Source organism: Panthera onca, chromosome E2 (assembly GCF_046562875.1).
Source record: "Panthera onca isolate mPanOnc1 chromosome E2, mPanOnc1 haplotype 2, whole genome shotgun sequence".
In the NCBI taxonomy this organism is placed as follows: domain Eukaryota; kingdom Metazoa; phylum Chordata; class Mammalia; order Carnivora; family Felidae; genus Panthera; species Panthera onca.
Window position 1 is genome coordinate 60,480,409 of NC_138353.1, and position 20,524 is coordinate 60,500,932.

A 20,524-nucleotide genomic window follows, 5' to 3' on the forward strand; every position below is an offset into this window, starting at 1 on the left:
AGCCACCGTCCGCCACCCTGCCCCGCCACCCGCGGACCCCGGGGCCTGCGCCAACGCCCCAACCAAAATAGTGGCTGAGATCTGCCTGACAGCTGGCGTTTATTTTTGCATTAGCAGAAGCGGGTGGGAATTAGCACCTGCCCGACCCGGCCGCAGGGAGCCAGACGCTGTCACCTGCTGCCTGGGCCCAGGCCCTGGACGCTTCCGCAGGGTGGGGGCGGGGAGACGGCCTCGTACAGGGCAAGGCCTCTGCTGACCCTGCCTCTGGGCCCCCACAGGTGCCCTGGGGCTCGCAGGAGCGGCTGTTTCCAGCCTCCTACCCGCCCCCCACCCCCCGCCCCCACCGGGAGCCCCTTGGCTGTGGGCCGGTCCCATTCATCTGAGTCCCCAGCACAGAGGAGGGTCAGAAGATCAGACAGGCGCGGCTAGAAGGCTTCGGGCACGTGAATTATGCTCTCTGGGCCTCCTCATCTGTGCTCCGGGCCTGTGGATGCGTCACACACACAAGCAGCAGGGCGTGCTGCCTCCCGTAACGGATAAAGAATACGACGCAGGCACAGGTCGCAGGACTGGCCTCACTCCCAGGCCTCACCGTGCCAGGCCCTGTGGCAAGTCCCTCCGACCCTGCGGTGCGGACTCCCGCTGGATCAGCTGACAGAGGAAGGGACTGAGGCAGAGAGGACACAGGACCCGGCGGGGACGCACAGCGGGGACCCGGTGGAGGTCCGATCCCTCTGTCCCCTGACAGCCCGGCTCCCCCGTCTCCTTCCTCCAAGCACACAGCTCACCCACCGTGACGGGGCGCTCACGCTCGGTGTCGTCAGGCTCGTCGTCACCCTGCTCGGACGGCAGGGTGGGGTGTGTGCAGTTGGTGGTGCTCAACGAGGGCTCATGGGCCTTTTTGCTTTCCCTGGGGTGCCCCGGAGGCCGGAGCCACAGTGCCCGTGACTTGGGAGACTCCCCACGTGCCCACCCTACCTCACAGTGGTCTCTTCCCAGCTGGCCGCGCCGGGCCCCGCTGCACCCCGAGAGCCCGCGTGCCCCCTGGCTCTGTACCTGCCCCTCCTCTGGGCGACAGAGGCCCCCCCCCCCCCCCCCACGGCCCTGAGGGTGGGGGACGTCAGACCCCATGACAGAGGTCAGGGAAGGATGGCCCTCCCTAAGGGTCACAGCCCAGCCAGGGTGGGGTTTCCCTCTGGGCCCCAGGGCCCCCACCCCATCAAATCTTTTCTCCACACCCGTTTCCTCAGCATCCTTCCTGGACAGACAAGGTCAGGATGTCAGCGAGCCTCCCCCACGCCGCCGCGCACATCACAGCCCTCTGCTCCCCCAGCCACACGCAGGCGCGAGTGTGCAAGCACACACGTGTGCCCCCCAGCACCGCTCACCAAGCTGCCGATGGCGCTCCCGCAGCTCCCGGGGCTCGTGATGGCGGTAGGGGTCACGGAAGTGGTGGGCCATGGCCATGTCCTCCAGGCGGTAGTGTGGCGGCGGCGGCGTGGGCTGGGGCGGCCCGTGGCTGGGGCTGTAGCGCTGGGCGGGGCTCAGGGTGCACGGCCGTTTGCTGACGTGGTCGGGGTGCAGCGGGTCACGGTCTGACCCATTCTCTTTGGTCCTGACCGGAAGAGCGGGCGGGGGCGGGGGCGGGGGGGTCACGGACCATGAGCCGTGGACAACAGCCCAGGCCGGAGGGGTGAGAGGGAGACAGGCGTGGGCACAGAGAGAGCCTTGCCCAGCCCCCGCCCCTGCTGTCCCTCCTCTGGGTCTCGTTTCAGACTCCACTCCCCCCGCCCCCCCCCCACCCCGCCTCCGCTGGTGGGTGGCCTCCTGGGGCCAGGGGTCAAGAACCGGCGCCCGAGTTGGGGAGCAAGGACGTGGACAGGCACGCTCCGGCAGGTCTGTGACTGGCACCGAGGGCCAGTCCTGGGGACACTCGGCTCCACATCCGGCCCGAAAGGAGGAGCCAGGCAATTTGTGCCACACGAACTGCCTCCTGCCCCCTCCCCGGTCCTCCCAGGGGGCCATCCGAGTCCTCGGGATGCCTCGCCCCAGCCCCGTGCGGTGGCCTGGCAGGTGAGGCTCAGCGGTCTCAGCCACTAGCCACAGGCCACGGAACGCAGCAGTGTCGGCCCGTGTTCGGTCGGCCCTGCTGCTGGGTGCCCGCTGAGCTGGGGGACCAGAGGCAGCTCTGGAGAGGCAGCCCCCCGACCCCGACCTCCCTCCTGGCCACAGGATGCCCTGTCCGCCCCCCCCCCCCCCCCCGCATGTACCGGTCAGGCGTCCTTCTCTTGCCATTCTCGTTGACCTCCAGAAGGAGCTCCGAGGAGTCGATGGGGGAGGAGGCGTTGGCGTCCAGCAGGAGCTGCTCGTGCTGGGCCAGGTACTGGGCGGGGGTCTGCTTGGCCAGGCGGGCACAGTGCAGGAGCTCCCTCTGCAGCAGGGGAAGGTTAGCCTGCAAGGGGAGAGGCGGCCGCACTCGCTGCTGACCGAGGCCGAGGCAGCAGTGTGCTCCCGTGCGAGGCGGGGAGGCCGACGGCCAGCCGCGCCTGGTGCCCTCGGGCGAGTTGCACAACCTCTCTGAGCCTTGTGTTCCTCCACTGCTGTCTGGGAACGTGGGTGGGACTGCGCCCCAAAGCACACAGTGATCTGAGGTGCGGTGGCACCCCAAGCCCAGACCCTGGACCCCCGGGCTGGGTTTTCTCCCCTTCCCCAAGCTTCCTCCCCCAGCGGCATCTGCAGAGGGCAAGGAGGGGCTCCTCACCAGGATTCCTTGCCTTCTCCCTTGGAAGCAGGCACCCGATTACCCACGGCGCGGAGGGAAAGCCGAGGCTGAGAGAGGAAGAAGGCAGCCCCCAAAGCTCACTCTAAAGGCAGGGGCCCCTGCTCTCCCCGCTCCTGTGGGCTCCCGGCCCCGCCTCGAGCAGTGTGGAACCCAGACCATGCACACGAGCAGTCACAGGTGTCACCTCCCGCGGTCCTGCCAACCACGGGTGGACAGACACGACAACACGGTGCCACGTTTACGGGGAAGGACAATACGGCACGGGAGAACGACAGTCCAGGGTGGGGCCCCATGCCCCGCCACCCCCACGCGTGTGCTGGGCACAGGCGGCCCCTTCCCCACAGGGCTGTCGGGGGCAGGGGCGGCGGGTGGGGCTGGACGGGGGCCCAGCGGCAGGCTGCTTGGGAGAGCCAGAAGTTCCAAGTATTTGTAAATAGATCCAACTCCCCGACTTTCTCCTGCATTTCCGACCCGCCACGGCTTCTCCCGCCTCTGCCTCCCTGGCCCCGTCAGCGCATCGGCCCGGACCCGATCAAGCAGCCGGCTGCTGGGCCTGTTTTTCTATTTGGATAGCTGAACGGGGGCCAGCCCGCCATCTGTCGAACACGTTAGGAGCGTGAGCTGGGAAAGGAGGTCCCGGGAGGTCTGAAGACGCCAAACATCCTCCCCTCCCTTGCCAGCAACCCCCCCCCCCCCCCACCACCGCCGCCCGACCGGCCTCCCCTTGGCTGGCTCAGCAGGGTGGGGACCGCACGGGCACCGGCTGCTCGCTGTGAGGGCAGTGGAAACATCTGGACTCCTGGCTGGCCGGGGCCAGCTGGGAGCCTGGGGTTGCGGGCGGAGGGCCGGCAGGGCGGGGCAGCAACCCCCACCTCTGCAGAGCCCCGCCGTGTAGCCACGCACGGTGTCGGGCTGAGCAGAGGGTTCCGGGGTCTTGGGTCCTTGGTGGGGGTGGGGGGAGGGGAACCCCAGGCCAGAAGCAACCGGTGCAGGCTGTGGAGCCCCTGGTCTCAGAGACCCTGGGGGAGGAGTCCCCATTCCGTTCCCAGGGCCCGGGGTGCAAGGGGAGGCCTCTACGCCAAGACCCGGGCAGACCTGGCCACAGGAGCCCTGTGGACACGGGCCCTGAACTACCTTGTCCACAGACGGGAACCCAGGCCAAAGGGAAATCGGTGTGGCCGGGGGCCCGCTGAGCCGATGACTCCCCGGTAACGAAGGGTTAGGGTTCGTCCCCTGCTCTGCCAAGTCCGTCATCCGATGTCCACACAGCCCGCGCGCTGTGGGCCCGGCGGCCAGCCCACACGGGCTCTGTTGGGTGACTCTGGGCGGGTCACTTAACTTCCTGCCTGTGCAGGCTCCCGCTCCTCCTGCCCCGGGGGTGACGGCTCCTGTGAGCTTCATATGAATCGACTCGCACATTCCTGCCCCCGTGAGGGGTCACCGCGCCGCTGGCAACGTGGGAGAGGCTGAGCACCCAAGCCCAGAGCGGGTCACGCCGCCGGCCTCTCCTGCGGGCCGCGGTTCCGAGGGCCCCCGTAAGGCGGGCCGTGAATCCCCAGGAAGGTGCCAGCCCCCCGCCGGCCCAAGCCACAGACAGGAGACCAAGCTGGCGCAGCGGAGGGGCAGGGGGCATCCCGCCACGCTCCCCGGCAGCGTCGTGATCTCACGTGGCCGGGGCTGCTGGGATGAGTGGGGTGGGGGCTGCTCCCCAGGCAGGGCCTCAGGGCCAGGCTCCGGCCGGCACCTGGTCACGGAGCCCTGCACACAGAGCTGGCTGTGCCCAGATGCTCCATCCTTGTCCAACAGTCTGTTGGCCCAGCGCCCCCGGGTGGGGTCACGGGCACGGAGCGTGGCTGGCAGCCCCCACGGCCCAGCTGGCCCCGATGACCGCGAGAGCAATCTAGGCACGAAGAACCCGGGAGCCCGCTGGGACCACCGTGGGCAGAGGGGAGACCCTGCGTGCAGGGCGAGGCCTGGGTGTGTCCCCAGGACGCCGGGGGAGGGAGGTGCAGCGGGCAGGGGTGTGCGGCCCCACTGGGGCGGGAGCAGGGGACACCGGATGTTTCCCTGCCCCGCTCCTCCAATAAACAAGGACAGCTGAGCGGGCGGGGACATCTGCTGTAAATATTTGATCTGACGGGAGAAGCAGGCGCACTGTGTCCCCAAAGATGGGGAGCCTGGAGTCAGCAGTAAGTGGGAGGAGGCAGGGGGGCGGGGGCAGGGCTCCCGGCAAATTGCGAAGTGCCAATGACTGCCAGATGGGGCTCTGCTGCTGTCCCAGCTCAGGGTGTGAGCACAGCAGGGTGTGGGCGGGAGGGCAGGAAGGAGGGAGGAGGTGACGGATGTGGGGCCCGACCGAGGGTCCCCTTGACCAGGGGCTGCGGGGAATGAGGTGCCGGCCCAGGGCAGGCCCTGCAAAGGCCAGGGGTTTGGAGCCCGACGGGTCCAGATTCCGGCCCGTCCCCCCTCTCTCCTGACGGGAAGCCGTTCACCGGGACGGCGCTAGTTCCCCAGGAGCCACCCACCTCACGGGGCGGCCGTGGGGTCCGCGGGGCCGGCCGTGGAACAGCTTTGCAAAGCACGCCCCGTCTGCAGAGCGTTCGAAATCCCCCGATCCGACGCCTGACGCGGAGCGAGCACGCGCCACCCTCTTCACGCGCGTCGCCTCGTGCACCCTTCCCAGTGGCCCGGGGATGATCTCCAGCGTAGCAGAAGCCGAGTCGGCGCGGGGGCGGGCCCCCTACGCTTGGCCCAGGCCCACAGCGGCTTAGGTCAGGGCTCAAATCCAGGAGCACCTGGTCTAGTCTGTCCTCGACACCCTCTGGAAGGCAGCCCCAAACCAGGGCCCGGCCACACAGCTGAGCAGGGCCCACGGCTGGAGTGGCCACGGCAGGCCTGGGGAAACGGCACCCCCCGAGGTGAGCTCTGTGGCACCCTGATCACCGGAGGTGCACGGGGTCACGGGTCGCACGGTCAAACCCATCTGGGAAGCGTTCCACCTTTGCTCTCTCTGGGGGGTTTGTGATCCTCACTGCGGAGTGAAGGCCCTGAGAATTACGGCAACGGAGCAGCTGGCCCAGTGGGTTTAGAACTAGGCGTGTCCCGTTTCTGCGTGCACGTGCCTCACCCAGCACGTTGTCAAGATGCAGGTTCTGATTCAGGGGCTCCGGGCTGGGGCCCAGGAACCTGCCCTGCTCACAAGCAATGTGTCTGGCCCAACACCGTCTCTTCCCCGGTCCACCGTTTAGCTCCTGAGACCGACCACAGGACCCTTGTTTATCTGACACCCATCCATCCACGCCACCCCCCACGCCTCCATCTGCGCTCGGTCCCTCTCCCTCACTCTGCCTGCTCCCTGATGCTCGCGAGGGTCTGCGCCCCGCTCCCCCACGGCTTCCCCACCTCGTCCCCCTCGGCCTGCACCAGAACCCCCCCCCCCCCCCCCCCCCCACCTCCACAGGTCTGTACCAGCGTCGGCTGCTGGACTTTCCTCCCGCCGGCACATCGGTTCCAGGACTCTGCCTGCTTTGCTCACCACCGTGTCCCCAAGCCTCATGCAGCACGTGGCACCTCGGAGGTGCTCAAAACAGAGCTGTCCAGCGGATGAGTGCACGGGACGCAACGCGGGGCTGGTCTGGTGAGCTCTTAGAGCACTGGGTCTGGCAGCCCCGCCTCCGACCCGGCGGCTGGTTCGCGGCCTTAACGAGTAGGAACCGGCCCCGGCCGGTCGGCGCGGTTCCCGCGGGGTAGCCGCCAGGGTCCCGTGTGGGCAGAGGGCGGTGCCCCATCAGAGCGGGGCAGGGAACAGATCTGGGACTCCGCGGCAGGCCCAGGGACCGGCCTGTGCTCACCTTTAGGAAGGGGATGACGAACGGACGCAGAGGGAAGTTGGTGGCCTCTTGGAGCTTGGAATGGAACTGCTCGATGGTCAGCGTGGAGTTCTGAGGGAGGAGGCAACCTCACGTCGGCCTGAGCCCCGTGGCCGGCCCCGGGGGGGCCCGCGCCCCTCTGCCGCGCCCTCGCCGCCCCCGCCCCCACTCACCACGAGCCCCAGCACCAGCGTGCGCACGCGCTCCCCGATCTCCGGGGAGATGTCACTGCCGAACTGCTGCAGGGTGGTGAGGAAGCGTTTCAGCTTGCTGAGCTGCCGCGCCCCGCAGGCCGGGGGCAGGTGCTGCGTGGACAGGGAGGCGGTGGACGAGGTGGCCGGGCCATTGCTGAAGCCACTGGGCGTGGATGGCGCGCCGTTGACGGCCGTCGGCGAGTGGGTGCCGTTCATTACTGCGGGGAGGAGAGGTGGGCTGAGGACGGCAGCGGAGGGCAGCCGGGTGCCGGAGCCGCACCGGTGCCAAGGGGGCACCGGACACCCTGTACGGGTGTGCACACGGGGCCCCGGGTCAGCGGCTGGGGGGCTGGGCCGGAGTGTGGCCGCGAGGCAGGCGTGGCCCTGGCTCAGCACCGCCTCTGGCTTCGCTCCGGGGTGGGGACACCACCCCAGGACCCCCGTGCTGCCCGGCCCGTGTCCACGGTGAACCGGCAGAGGGGCTTCTCTACCGCTAGGGACCTGCCGGCCCCTTGCCCTTTTCCCCTGGAAGGCGGGGGCCCTCACCTTCACCACGACGGGCCCGAGCGGCGCCCCACTGCCCACATGAGGCCCCCGTGCCTGGGCTGATAGGGCTGGGGGTGGACCCCTGGGACACGGGGGTTGGATCCCAGCAGGGGACGCTCTCGGCTGGCTGCTGTGTGGGGCTGCTGCACGCACGGGGCCGTGTGTGGAAGACGAGCAGGTGACATGAGCCCCCCCTCCCCCCGCCGTGGTGAGCGCCCTGCAGGGGTCACCGGAGCAGGACCGTCGGTCACCAGTGCCCTGACACGGGGGTCAGCGTCCCAGGGCTGGGAGACACCTGGGACCACCCACAATGTCCTGGGACGAGACGTCCCTCCTCAGTTTCAGGTGACGGAGGGAAAGGCTGAGCCCGCACCCAGTCCCCCGGCCTCGGGAGCCCGAGCCTCGCTGACCAGAGAGGTCAGAGACAGTGGGCCGCCAGGGCCCCGGTGACAGCGGAGGGGGCTCTGGATGCGGGAAGCGGTGCTGGCACCTCCGGGAGCCCCCAGGCTTATCTGATCAACCCAGAGACCGCTCAGCCAGCTGCCCAGACACCCGCTCCAGGCACCTCCCCAGGTTCACACACGGAGCCCCTCCCTGCACGCTCGCCGGCCTGCCCCCTCTGCACGCGCATGCACGCCCCGCGCGATGGTCTGAACCCCACTCCCCGCACATGCCTTCCACCCCCCACCGCCGCTCCCTGCCTCAGCATCCCTGCACACACTCCCATGCACACACACGGCATGCGCACATGAACACACACGTGTGTACACGCACCACACACACGCATGTACTCGGACACATGCATACACACAGACGAACATCCACACACGAGCACACACAGATGTACATGCACATCTGCACACACGCACATTCACACATGCACGCTCGTGCACACACGCGCGCATACAGACACACACACACTTGCACACATGCGCACACATGCACATTCACACACACAGATGCACACAGGCGTGCACACATTTGCACACCGCATGTGCACATCCACACACACTCGCACACACACAGGCGCACGCTTCCACACACATTTGCACACGCACGTGGACACCCGCGCACACGCACAGGCACGTTCACACACAGATGCATGCTCGCGCACACACCTCTCTCGCTCTGGTCCACGAGGCCCCTGCCCTGCCCCTCCCACCCTGTCCAGCTGATCTATGCACAGAGGCGGTGCTCTCATGCCCCACTGGGGAGTCTGGGGAGGTGGGGAGCTCAGGAAGGGACTCTCCCGAGGCTGCGGCCACCTCCACGCTGGCTGAGACCTGGCAGCCTGGGGGGACGGGGACGGGGAGTGGGGGCTCCTTTCTTCGGGACGGGGATGCGGGCAAGGTCAGCTCGGAGAAGCGGCTCCCCGTCAACAGCCCAGAGTGCCACTCATGCCGCTCGCTTTGAACGGAGGGGTGTTGGCTCACCCCTCCGGACCACGCCTGCCCTGCCTGTCCTGACCGGGCCCTGGGAAGTGACCTCTGCAGACTCTTGGCTCACCCAGCCTGGAGGGGCAGGCACGTGGGTCCCCCTCCCCGGGCCCCGGCCCTCCACAGCCGTGGCTGTCCTGGGGCCTGGACACCCCCTCTACGTGCCCTGCAGGCCTCCGGCCCTGGGGCTGCACTGTCCCCTCTGGGCTACAGAACCGGCCGGTCCCTCCTTGCCAGAGCCCTTCAGCAAATGTCCTCTCTTAACCCTGAGTCTGCTGTCTGGCTGGCATTGCTCTCCGCTCTCCCCAGACACTTTCCCCACCTCCAGCTTCGATGACGGGCTCCCCCCATCCACTGGCCTGCTCCCCAGTGACACCTGCAAATGCCCCTCCCTGACTCGCTGAGCTGCACTGTGGGCCACGAGCCAGGCACCGATCCACGGGCGGCAAGGCTCACGATCATCAGGCACGTTCCACATGGTCCCCAAGACTGCCTTCACCCCGCAGGTCGACCCCTCACACGGTAGGCCCTGGGCAGCAGACAGACGGTTCTGCCCTCACGGGCATGAGAAGCCACCCTGGCTGGGAGAGGGCATCCCGCCTGGGGCCTCACGTCTGCCTGGACCAGCCCAGGAGGGTGAGACTGGGGGCCTGGCCTCAGTTTCTTCATTTGCAAACGGCCCCTTGGCCTGAACCAGAGGTGGGGCTTTGGGGCCGGAGGGCTGGTGCCTGGCGCCCTGCTGGATTACAGAAAATCGTTAACCTTCTACCACGAGGAAGGGGCTGAAATGCTTGACTCCCGATTGCTTTTGTGTGTCGGGTGGTTGCTCGTCGAGAGCAGAGGCTTGGGAACCACTGACCGAAGGCGAGCGTTGGCACAAGGACACGTGTCAGGCCTCCTGTCCCGAGGGGGGACGGGCTGCAGGAATGTGGCCCCAAGTCCGACTCCGCTGTCCCCTCCCCGGGAGACATGACGCAGCGGGAGCCCGTCTGGCCCCTGGTCTGAACGATCTCGGAAGCAACGCTCCAGGGCCCGGAAGCCACACGCGGTTCTGGAGGCTCCCGCAGAGGCGGTCACTGATTCCGGGCCGCCCTCGCCCTGCGATGGAGAGCGGACGCCAAACACAGCCCACTGAGCGTCCCCATCCCTCACCCTCTGCGAGGTGTCGTCCAGAGGGACCCTCAGAGAGCCTGGGAGGCCCCGCCATGGTGCTAAGTTCCTCTCTCACTGGTGAGCTCCAGCCAGCCCCGCGAGGGACAGTGACACACACACACCCTGGGCAAGACGGACGACGGCCACTGGCCATCGCCCCGGCCGGGCCAGGAGGCGGCCGGCTGCCACGGGAGACCTCACCACAGCAGGGGCTCGTCCCTCGCGGCACAGCCGGGCCGTCGCCCGGGGTCTGGATCTTCCAGAGGCTCCTAAGAGGTGCGGCTGTCTACACCTCCCGGGCCCCCACCCGGCGTCCGTGGGCCCAGCCCGGGCCTGACCTCTCTGCAGTTTTCTTACCAGCTTGCCCTCGGCGCCTGGGTCCTCCCGGCGGCCCGCTCACCCTCGCTCGCCCGTGTTCCCTCCCGCGGGCTGCCGGGCAGTCTCAGCAACTTGCTAAAGAGACTCCGAAAATAACCCCCGGCCACAAGTGCTTTCATTGCCACAACAGCTGTGTTACTAACTTAGACTGCACACGTGTCCCCAGCTGAGGTTTGGGGGCACACACAAGCACCCCTGCGGCTCCCGCGGCCCTGCGCCCTGGGCGGGGGTCGTGCCGGGACGCGGAGCCTGCCAGCCCCTCTCCCCGGGGGTGTGGATCACGCGCCCCGGCAGCGCTGAGGCTCAGGGGACACGCTGGCCACCAGGGCCGGGCCGGGCGCGTCCCGCCACAGCAGCTAGGACGACAGCCTCGTGGGCCGTGAATGACGCACCCGGACGTCCCGCCGCCTCTCGCTCAGAGCCTGGGGGCCGCGGGGGTCACACCAGGACCGTGCGGCCCGCCGCCGTAAAGTCGGGCCTGTCCCGACTGCAGCCACTCGCTGACAAATTCTGAGCGTGGCCCTCGCGCGCTTCCGGTCACGGGTGTCACCTGCGGCCGGAGACCCTGACAGAATGTCCACTGGCCACCGAGCGGCCGGCGTGTTCGGGCCCCGTGTGAGCCCAGCAGCCCCTCGTGGCTCCGTGCAATTGCCCTTGGCGCTAGGTGCTGGGATGACAGATGGGGCCGTGTCACAGGTGGGGAAACTGAGGCACAGGTGGTAGTCCCTGCTCGGGGCACGCTGTCAGGAGAGGTGGGGGCCGGGGCCTGCCCTTGAGACGGCCGAGCTACTGACATGCTGTTGACATGTGACCTTCTCACAATGCTGGGCTCTGCCTAATTCACCCTGTTTTGTGGCTGGGGAAAAGGGAGCTCAGAGAGGCGGCCCGCCTGCCCGAGGCCACACAGCTCACGAGGGCAGGGCTGGCTGTGAACTCGGGTCTGCACCCTGCTCTCCTGTGCCGGCCCCCGGGCCCCTCTTCTCTGTGAGGGAGGCGGGACTAACGGACACAGCAGACGCAGTAAGGGGGCGTGTAGGCAGCGGGGTGAACCGCCGTGGCCTTCCCAGGGCAGAGGGTGCCGGGGGGGAGGACCTCCCGGAGGCCAAGGTTTTTGTTATTTTACTTACAAAGACAGACCATAGACCATTTTAAGCAGCCATGAAAACGGCCGTGGGGCAGGGACATCGTGGGCCCGTCCTCTCGATCTGTAAGCAAAATAAGAAAAACACGCTGTCAGGAAAGCACGGGCGGGTGGGCAGGGCTGCCCCGAGGGGCGCCCATGGTCGGCCCCTCCCCCTCTGCCTCTTGACAGCAGTTTTGGGGATCGGGACTCAGTCACCATCTCTGGGCCTCAGTTTCCTCCACCGTAAAGCAATGGGGTTGTTTGGGCGGGGGGGGGGGGTCTCCTAGCGTCACTTCCAGAAGGACCTTCTAGAGGTCTACAAGGATTTTGGGGTCTCCATCGACATGGGTTGGACACCCTGGTTCCTAAAAAGCTCTCTTCCTGGAAGGTGCCTGGTAACCCCACTTGGCACCGTGTTCAAGGGACCTGAGCACGCGCGCATAGGGCTTGAACTCTCCATGGACAGACAAGCCAATGGCGGTTCCAAAACAAAGCCCGGGACTGAGCCACCCCGAAGGGAGGAGGCACCAAACAGGAAGAGATCTGAGCTGAAATTAGTAGGTGGAAGCTACGAGAAGACAGGCTGCACCCAGACAGAGAGTGAGCCCCCCGTCACCGGGGGTAATCGAGGACAGGATGGGCCTTTGAGGGTCCTCCCAGCTGCAGAGTAGCCGCTTGCATTCCTTCCCAGAGTTATCTCAGCCATCCTGACCACCTCCAGAGTTCAACCCCCAAATGAGTCTGTGCCCAGGGCGGTCATCAAGGAAAACCACAGGCCTCAAGCCACGGTTCACGGCCAGTCTCCGGCTGGCTTGGCTCACGGGCTGGTCCTGGGGAAGCCGGGGGATCTCGGGGCAGGAATCTGTGGCTGAGCGCAGAGGCTCCATCCCCACCAGGCAGGTGCACGATGCAGCTACCCACCTGCTCTCAGGGATTTGCATGCGTTAGGGAACAACTCTGAGGCCCCCCGAGGAGGCCAGAGACCCAGAAGCCCGACAACATTAACGTGCCAGCTTAGAAAAGAAAGAACCACTGGTCTCTGGTAACCTCCGTGCCCTAGATGAAGCCGGGACCTCCACTCCAGAAACGTGAGCCGGCGGTGCCCTTGGGGGAGGACAGAAAGGCCTTGGACGAGCCCCTGAGCCACTCACAGGCCCCAGCCCTGTCCCTGACCTGGAACATCTTGTTCCCAGACCCGTGCTTTCGGGAACACGGGTCCTGGACCAAGAGGGAAAGTAGGACGTGCCCTTGACGCTCGGGCGACCGGCTCAGAGCCCTGGGTCCGACCGGCAAACGGCCCGCTGACCTCTCTGGCTTGGACCCCGACCCTGGAGGCTGGGGTGGCCATTTCGGGCGGACGGCCCGGAGGTCTTGTTTCTTGCAAGCCGCTGGCGGGGCGGTTACGTGCGGCGGGAGCCTCTCCCCGAGGCGACGAGGGTCAGGTAGACAGCCGGCCGGTGGCTGCGTGAGAGGAAGCCCGGCCGGGCCCCGGCCGCCACGGCCGCCGCAGGCAGACCCCAGGCCTGGGCGCCGCGGGCCGCCAGTGCGCAGCGCCGCCCCGCAACCCCACCCCCCACCCCCACCCCCCACCCCCTGCCCGGGCAGGGGTGCAGGCCAGGGTTCATTTCAGTCTCCACCACTCATGGGGACCCTGGCTCAGACTTGGCCCCGTAGGAAGATGAGCTGGAACCTTCCGTGCCAAGGGAAGGTACAACTCCTGTGTGAGCTGGGCTGCCCCCGCCCCAGCTGGGGCCCGGGCTATCTCTCCACCTGCCAGACCACAGGTGGAGACCTTGGAGCGGTCAGGAGACTGGCTCAAAGCCCTCATCCTACAAACAAGCGGCCGGGCCCGGCCCTGAACTCGCCTTTCCCGACTCCACGGCCAGCACCCTTCTCCAGATGCAGGCTGGGTCACTCCCAAGCCCTAAAGAACCCGGCTGCCTGGCCTCAAGTGGCAGCACCAGTACCGTTCACGACCGGGGATAAAAGGAGCTGGGCCAGTCCCTGCGGTCTATCCTGGGCTCTGGGTGGGCAGGAGGGTGGTCTGAGGTCCCAGAGAAGCGGCTCTTGCCATCACGCTGGGGCACTGGAAGCTTCCTTTCTAGAGACGGGCTTCCCTTGGGTTTCAAAGTCTGGCAAAGCGTCCCCAGGCCTGGGGCTTTCTGGCCTCTGAATAGGGGGGATCGGGTGGCATGTGTGCATTCTCTCCGCTGCTGGCACACTGCTAAGCCCCGGTCCCGGGGGCGGGAACGCTGAGCTCCCCCCGGCCCACGCCTGGGGTCTCCTTCCCAAATGCACGGGACCCCGAGGTCACGGTCACCCATTTTCTCACAAGGGGACAGGTCTCCGGTGGGGCACGTGCACTGAGGAAGTCCCCCCGGAGACGCTGTGTGCGCTGAGACGCTCGGCCCGGATCAGCCCGGGCCGGGGACACACGGCCCGAAGGTCGAGTCTGCCCACCGCAGCCCTGCAGCCGAGGCTCCGGCTGACCCCGGGTCCCGGCCACCCTCACAGCCCGCTGCAGCCAGGCTGCGGAGCCCCTGGCATCTGAGCCCAGGGCCACCTCTGACGAGCCCTCGAGTAAGGTGCTGTGTGACGGTAGGGACCCCCCGTCCCTCTCTGAGCTCCAACAAGAACGGCCAACTTTGATAAAACACTCACAATGTGCCGGCCGCTCGGTAAGAGCCTGTATCAACTCCCTTGTCCTCACAGCAGCTCCGTGACTCGGAGACTACGGCCAACCCCGCTTTATGGATGGGGAACACCGGGTCCAGAGAGCCTAAGCAGCTCGCCCGAGGCCACACAGCCACCAAGTAGATGAGCTAGGATTTGAACCTCCAAGCGCGGGCTGTGAGCCACGGTGAGCTCCTCCCTCTCGAGGGCCCGACGGCGGGCGTTTGCGCTTCTGGGCAGAGGGCCCGCGGCACGGGCCTCGGGTCACGGCGGCGCTCGGAGCCCCCAAGAGCTCTGCACGGCCGGTGCCCCGTGGGCTTTTACTCACTTGTGTGCGGCGTGAAGGAGGGGAGCCGAGTGGCCCCCTGGGACGCGGCAGGCGGCGGGGGCGGCATGCTGGGAGGCGTGGAGCGGGGCTGACTCTTCACCTCGGCGGGAGAGTCGGGCATCGCTGCTGTCTTGTCCTTCCCGTCCACTGTGGGGGGGCCACCGGGGCCACGGGGGAGGGGAGAAGAAGAGAGACGCGGTGAAGCAGGCTGAGAGGAGGGGAGGGAGCCGCGCGGGGGTTGGGCCGACGCCGCCGGGGGTCCGGGCGGACCCCCAGGCGATCACCGGGCGGCTCCCGGTCCTGCCCACAGAGCCGGCCCGACTCCAGGGCGCAGATGAGCCCCAGCCGTGTTCTCAGGTGGCCGATATCCCACCCACCTGGGATCAGAGGTCAGGCTCGGGTCAGCCCACTTCAGGGGGGCTGGAGGGTGTGACGGGGAGAATCCTGGGTCAGCCGGAATGGGGCTGGGGTCCTCACTGGGGAGCTGGGGTCTACTGCCCCGCGGCCCGGGGGGTTTTGCGTCACCCGCCCCCCTCCCGCCCCCACCGGGCAGCCGTGCGCATCTCCTGGAGGGCGTCCGTCCCCATTTCTGATGCGGCAGGTCTGGGGAAAAGCCCACGAATCTGCATTTCTAACAAGGTCCCAGGTGGGGGCTGCTGCAGGTGCGTGGGGCCCCTGGAAACCGTGGCTCCCAGAGCCCCATCAGCTCTCAGATGTGAAAAGTCTCGTGTAGAGGGGTCTCCCCAGGAAGGTCTGGGAGGCTGACCCACCCCGTGGGGTGGAAAACCCCTCCGATACCCTCTGCTGGCCTGGGTAGTTCCTGGGCCCGGCTGGCCAAGGGCACGGCCAACGTCAGGCTGTTCTAGGCCTGGCAGCTCAACGTGGGGGCCCCACACCAGTGGGCTGGGTGCCCCCGGACACTGTTGAGATTGTCACGTGCAGCTCTGCTGAGGGTCAGGTGCAGACGCCGCGAAACCGAGGCCCTGCCCGCCCCCCCCCCCCCCCCATCTGCCTTAACTCAGGTCAGCCAGTGCCTGGGCGGGTCAAAAAAGCTCGGAGCGGTGGCTGGGAGTCGGGGTGGCCCCGCCGCTCAAGGCCATCTGGGCCGGCATCCTCTACCTGCTCCCGGGGCACAGCCCACGCTGCCCCAGCCGCTGCCCCGAGATCACCCTGCTGACACCGAGGGGGTCTCGCCCGGGGCCGGGGCTCCGCACCTGCGGGCCGTCTGTGCGTCACTGCGTCTCGTGTCTCCTCTCCCAGGGGCCCCGCGGGACCAGGACCCACAGATGCACGCGCGCGTCCGGGGACAGCCAGCCTCCGGGGACGGAGATCAACAACGCCGACGACGGCACTCACTGCCGTCCCGTGCCCGGCACGGCACGGCCCCGTCCCCACCCCCCCCTTCACAGAGCCGAGATGCCCGTGGCCCTCAGCGCCCGTGGGGCCGTGACAGCCCTCTGCCCGGGGGCCCCGGGCCCCGACACTGAGGAGGGCCCCTCCCCGCCGGGTCCCACGGGGCAGGGAGGCAATCGGTCAGCAGCAGCCGCCCCGGCCACGCGCACCTGCTGTCCACTCAGCTGCAGCCGCTGGCCTCCCTCCCGCCGGGCGCCCTGCCCCCTGCGCCCGCTGTCAGGGAGCTGACGGCCGCGCACACGTGTGCTGCAGCTGTGGGGGCCCGTCAACGCCGCCTGGCCGCGGGGCCGGCGGCCAGTCCCTGGTGACAACCAAAGAAGGCAAATGCGCCGGCCACCGTGGGCCCCGGGCCACCCTGCGGGGTGCAGACCCGGCCCCCCCCCCCCCCCCCCACCGTCTGACATGTCACCCGGGCGGGGCCTGGGGGGGCGGGGTTCAGATGCCAGGCTGGGACACGGGGGACGTGCGGCCTGTTCCCACTCTCCAAAGCCCTTCCACGCCGGGGGCTTCATTTCGGCTTTGCCCACAGGAGAGGGCGGAGGGAACCCACCAGAGCCGCCCACCTGCCCGCCCGCCCCTCACACGGCACCTGTTTATCACGAGCCGGGCCCTCAGGGGCTACCCTCAGGTGGGTGCCAGGGGCCAGCACACCGGGTCGCGTGGAGTCTCCCCCCGCCTGTGAGCACCTGGCTCGTGGCCACACTCATCCCACGGACGTGCATCACGGAGGACACACGCGAGCGCCCACGGCTTGCTCTCTGCCCCGGAGCCCGGGGGGCGGGGGGCGGCTGCCGGGGCCCCGATTCACGGGCACAGAGACGTGCGGCGTCTGCCGAGGGCACACGGCGAGCGGGCTCAGTGTCACCACCACGCATCCTTCCAGAAGAGGCCGCAGGGGCGGGGGTGACAAGCACAGGGGCCTCGTGAGTCTCGCGAAGCTGGTTTGAGTCCCGGCTCTACTGCTCCCTGGCTGTGTGACCTGGGGCAAGCCCCTGCACCCCTCTGAGTCTCTCTACTCCTCTACAGGTGGGGTAGCGGTCCGTGCACACGAGCGGTCGATGAAATTCGGCAAGGGGCTGTGGAACAGCTGGTGAGCCAGGAGCCTGATCTTCCTCTGAGGAAGGGCCCAGAACCGCGGCTTGTGTGACTTCCCACAGCCCTCAGCGGCTCTTCTCGTCTCCACTTTCCGGTGGGGAAGCCAAGGCACAGAGAGGCCAGCTGACCTGCTCAGCTCACACAGCAGAGTAGCGGTCCGGGTATGCCCTGGGCAGCTCATCTACCCGCCTGCAACCCGCGGTCCCTCCCTCTTCTGACTGCCCGTCCACCACCCCACGGGGGCTCTCTTTGTGGCGGCTCCCACCTGGCACGCTGGGGGGCCGGGGACCCGGTGCGGGTCTGGAAGCGCACGAGTCGGCTCACGCCTGGGCGTCCCAGCGAGCGGAGGCGCTGTGGCCCCCACCGCCAGCCTTGCCTCCCCCCCACCCTCCTTGAGAACATTCCCAGACCTCAGCCCGCACGCCACAGGCCCATGGGAGACCCTGCGTCTTTCCCAGACAGCGTATCCAGTCCCTGGCTGAATGTCTCTAATCCATCCGCAGAGGAAGCAGCTCTCCGAGGCCGGGCGGAGCCGGTGGGAAAGAACATGGAATGTGCCGGAACAAGCCACCCCATCCATCACTGTCCCTGTCCGGCTGTGGTTCCCAGCCCGCCCGGCCTGGCTGAGAACTGGCCACAACCCAGAGCTCCCAGCCCTGGGTTCTAGAACCTTCCTCTGCCTGCCTCAAGTCTGTATTGCTGCCAGAAGTAATAAGCCCCTGCTTTGATCATTTGGGTCTGATTTCTGCTGGTACCTCACCTGACCCTTACAAAGGTCATGAGAAAGTAGGAAGGTGGGCAGGTAACCTGCCTCAGGGCCTTTGCACCGGCAGGGACCGGTATTGACAGGTAGGTAACAAAGCCATGGTGATAAAGTCCTGAGTGCACGCTGGGCCTTGACCTGGGCACTTCACACGAATCACCTCAGCTCACCCCACAATAAGCATATGAGGTGGGCAGGTGAGGAAACCCGGTATAGGGAGGGGAAGCTGGCCGCAAACCCAGGCCGTCTGGCCCCAGAAACCAGTCTGTCCGTGGAGTCCTGGGACGTGCCCCCTGTCAGGACCAGGCAGGCCCGGCTTCAGGGCCCTGCCATCCCGGGATGAGGCCGCAGCCCAGGCCCCTCCCCTGGAACTGATGCGCTGGCCGGAGGGGGGGCCACAAAGGTTCCGAGCCCCTCTCGAGTTCCCAGGATGACAGAGAGGCCAGCCTCACAAGTAGCAGAGCAGAAGCCTTTGCAGGGCTCCGGAAGCTCGGTGCAGGCCCCCTCACCCCCTCTGCAGAGGGCAGAACCCGGGGGTACGGCAAGGACTCTGGGCATGCTGCCCCCCAGCCTCAGTGTCCACATCTGTACGTAGGGGTGTGGGACGAGTGCTAAGAATGCGCCGCGATATCGGTGGCTCTGGTGGTGCCGAGGCCAAAGGGAAACCCACGTTTGCAACCGGTGCCTATTTCCCCTTCGGCCACTCAAGCCCCCTTCCAAGGTCGTCCGGTCAAGACCAGCCTCACGGTGTGCTCCACTTCCCAGTGAGGACCCGTCCTCACTGTCCCCGAAAGGTGAGGGCTCCACAGGGCAGGTGAGGGGCAGAGCCGGGGGCCGGACCTGTCCCTGAATTCCCAGCTTCTGCCCCTGGCCCGACAGCAGGCAATATTCTAAAACCCCAGCCAACGTACACCCATACGCCTGCCTTTCTTGGGAACCACAGGGCCAAGATGTGTTCCCCAAAACTGGTACAAAGTGGATGGGGGCAGCTGGGTGGCTCAGTCGGTTGAGCGACGACTTTCGCTCAGGTCATGATCTTGCAGTTTGTGAGTTCGAGCCCCGCGTCAGGCTCTGAGCCCCGCGTCGAGCCTGGAGCCTGCTTCAGATTCTGTGTCTCCCTCTCTCTCTGCCCCTCCCCCACTCATGCTCTGTCTCTCTCTGTCTCAGAAATAAACATAAAAAAAAATTAAAAAAAAAAAACAAAAAAACCCAAAAAAACCAAAGTGGCTTCCCTGCCCCTCAGCCAGCACCCCGAGAGCGCCCATGGGCTCCTTCGTGCCTGGCCTGGCCCTTCTCCACCCTCATCTCCCACACCTCCCCTCTCCGAGTCTACTCAAGTGCTCCTGCCTCAGGGCCTTTGCACGGGCTGTTCCCTCTGCCAGGGAGTCTTTCCCCCAGATACCTTCATGGTATCGTGAGCTCACCTCCCCTGCGTCTTTGCCCAAAGGCAACCTTCTCTCTCGGTGAGGCCGAGTGTCTAGAACCGCGCTGGGCACACAGTAGGCGCTCTGTACATACTTGAATTACCGCCAGGAGAATCCAGGGGGGAGCAGTTCGTGACGGCAGCCTCCGCGCCTCACCCGCTCCCTTTCAGCAGGTCTGAGTCCTGGCCCCCTGCGTGTCTGCCCCGCTGGAGGGTCTGGAGCCCAGCCTGCCCCGGGGAGAGCCCGGGGGTGCCTCGAGGGGAGCGCGCAGCACCCCGCGAGGGCTGGGCAGCTCCATGGGAAGAGCAGGGGCCTGTCCCCTGCAGACCCTCCAGCCGCCCCTTTGGGCAGCCCCACCCCGGAGCGGGGTAGCTCTGCCTGTCAGAAGCCCCTGGTCTGTCCGTCCGGGCTGGGCCCGGGCTTCCGGAACCCCCGAGTGCGGGTGGTGAGTGCGCCCTCCTCACACGCCTGCCCCTGAGGAGGACACCCCCATCGCCCACTTTCCAGTGGGGACACTGAGGCCCAGCATCACACAGCAAGAGAGGCGCCCCACAGGGACCCGCAGTGGCTCCCTACTTCCCTCCCTGTGGGGGTCAAGCTGCCGTGTGGCGTTCGGGGCCACACACGATCGCGCCCCAGCTGCCGCGTAGCCACGTCCCCACCGCCCTCAGCACCCGCAGCACTGCGCACCGGAAAGACGAGGGGACGGAAGGCGGGAGGCCAGGGCTCCGCCTGTCCCTCCTCTCTCGGACAGCGGCTCCACGTGGGGCCCAAAGCCCCTTCTAATTACAAGCCCGACTCCACACCCACGGAGGAGACAAGAAGCCACACGTGCTCCCCGGAGGGCGGGACCCACGGGGGGCTCAAGGGTGCGTTCGCACGTGGACCCCAGTGAGGCCAGCGGGCGGGGGACAGCCGCCAGGCACACGGTCTCCCCAGCGGCCCGCAGCCCTGTAAGGCCCAGAGCCGCGCCCCCGGTCTGTGCAGCCGCCCCCCCGAGGGCTCAGCACCTCCAAGGCCTCTGTGCCCACGGGGGGCGTGGGCATCCGCTGTGGCTCACTCGGTCCAGTGGGTTTCCTGGCCACGTGGGAAAGGGGCTCGGCCGGAGAGCTGTGAGAGGCAGGGCTGCAGGGTGGGGTGGGAAGGTCCCTGCAGGGAAGGCCGAGGGGCCCCCTCCGCGGAGACCATCATCCCCTCGGGGGCCGCGGGGCTCTGTGCAGGGCCTGGGCCCAGGAGGCGGCCAGCAGCTCACACAGGATGTGTGGTTCCCCGGGGAGCGGTGCAGACTGGGGCAAGAGATCTCTCGTGGAGGAGGGGGCACTGAGCCCCCAGACCTGTGCCGTCCTGC

The 20,524-nt window shown here is 67.5% G+C and overlaps 1 protein-coding gene across 8 annotated transcripts in view; it reads right to left on the reverse strand.

The window, feature by feature from the left end:
- CBFA2T3 (CBFA2/RUNX1 partner transcriptional co-repressor 3) overlaps positions 1 to 20,524 on the reverse strand; it is an 84,454-nt gene that overhangs the window by 8,647 nt on the left and 55,283 nt on the right. For 4 of the 8 annotated variants that reach the window (XM_060649939.3, XM_078439131.2, XM_078439129.2 and 1 more), the window contains 6 exons: positions 14,482 to 14,628; positions 11,485 to 11,562; positions 6,825 to 7,063; positions 6,634 to 6,723; positions 2,271 to 2,452; positions 1,389 to 1,615 (listed from right to left, as the gene is read on the reverse strand). In XM_060649939.3, the coding sequence (XP_060505922.3) occupies positions 1,389 to 1,615; positions 2,271 to 2,452; positions 6,634 to 6,723; positions 6,825 to 7,063; positions 11,485 to 11,562; positions 14,482 to 14,602 (937 nt within the window). In that variant the 5' untranslated portion in view covers positions 14,603 to 14,628. Of the gene's footprint in view, positions 1 to 1,388; positions 1,616 to 2,270; positions 2,453 to 6,633; positions 6,724 to 6,824; positions 7,064 to 10,336; positions 10,608 to 11,484; positions 11,563 to 14,481; positions 14,629 to 20,524 lie in introns of those variants that run through there. The other 4 variants (XM_081791369.1, XM_078439133.2, XM_078439134.2 and 1 more) reach the window with 3 other exon arrangements.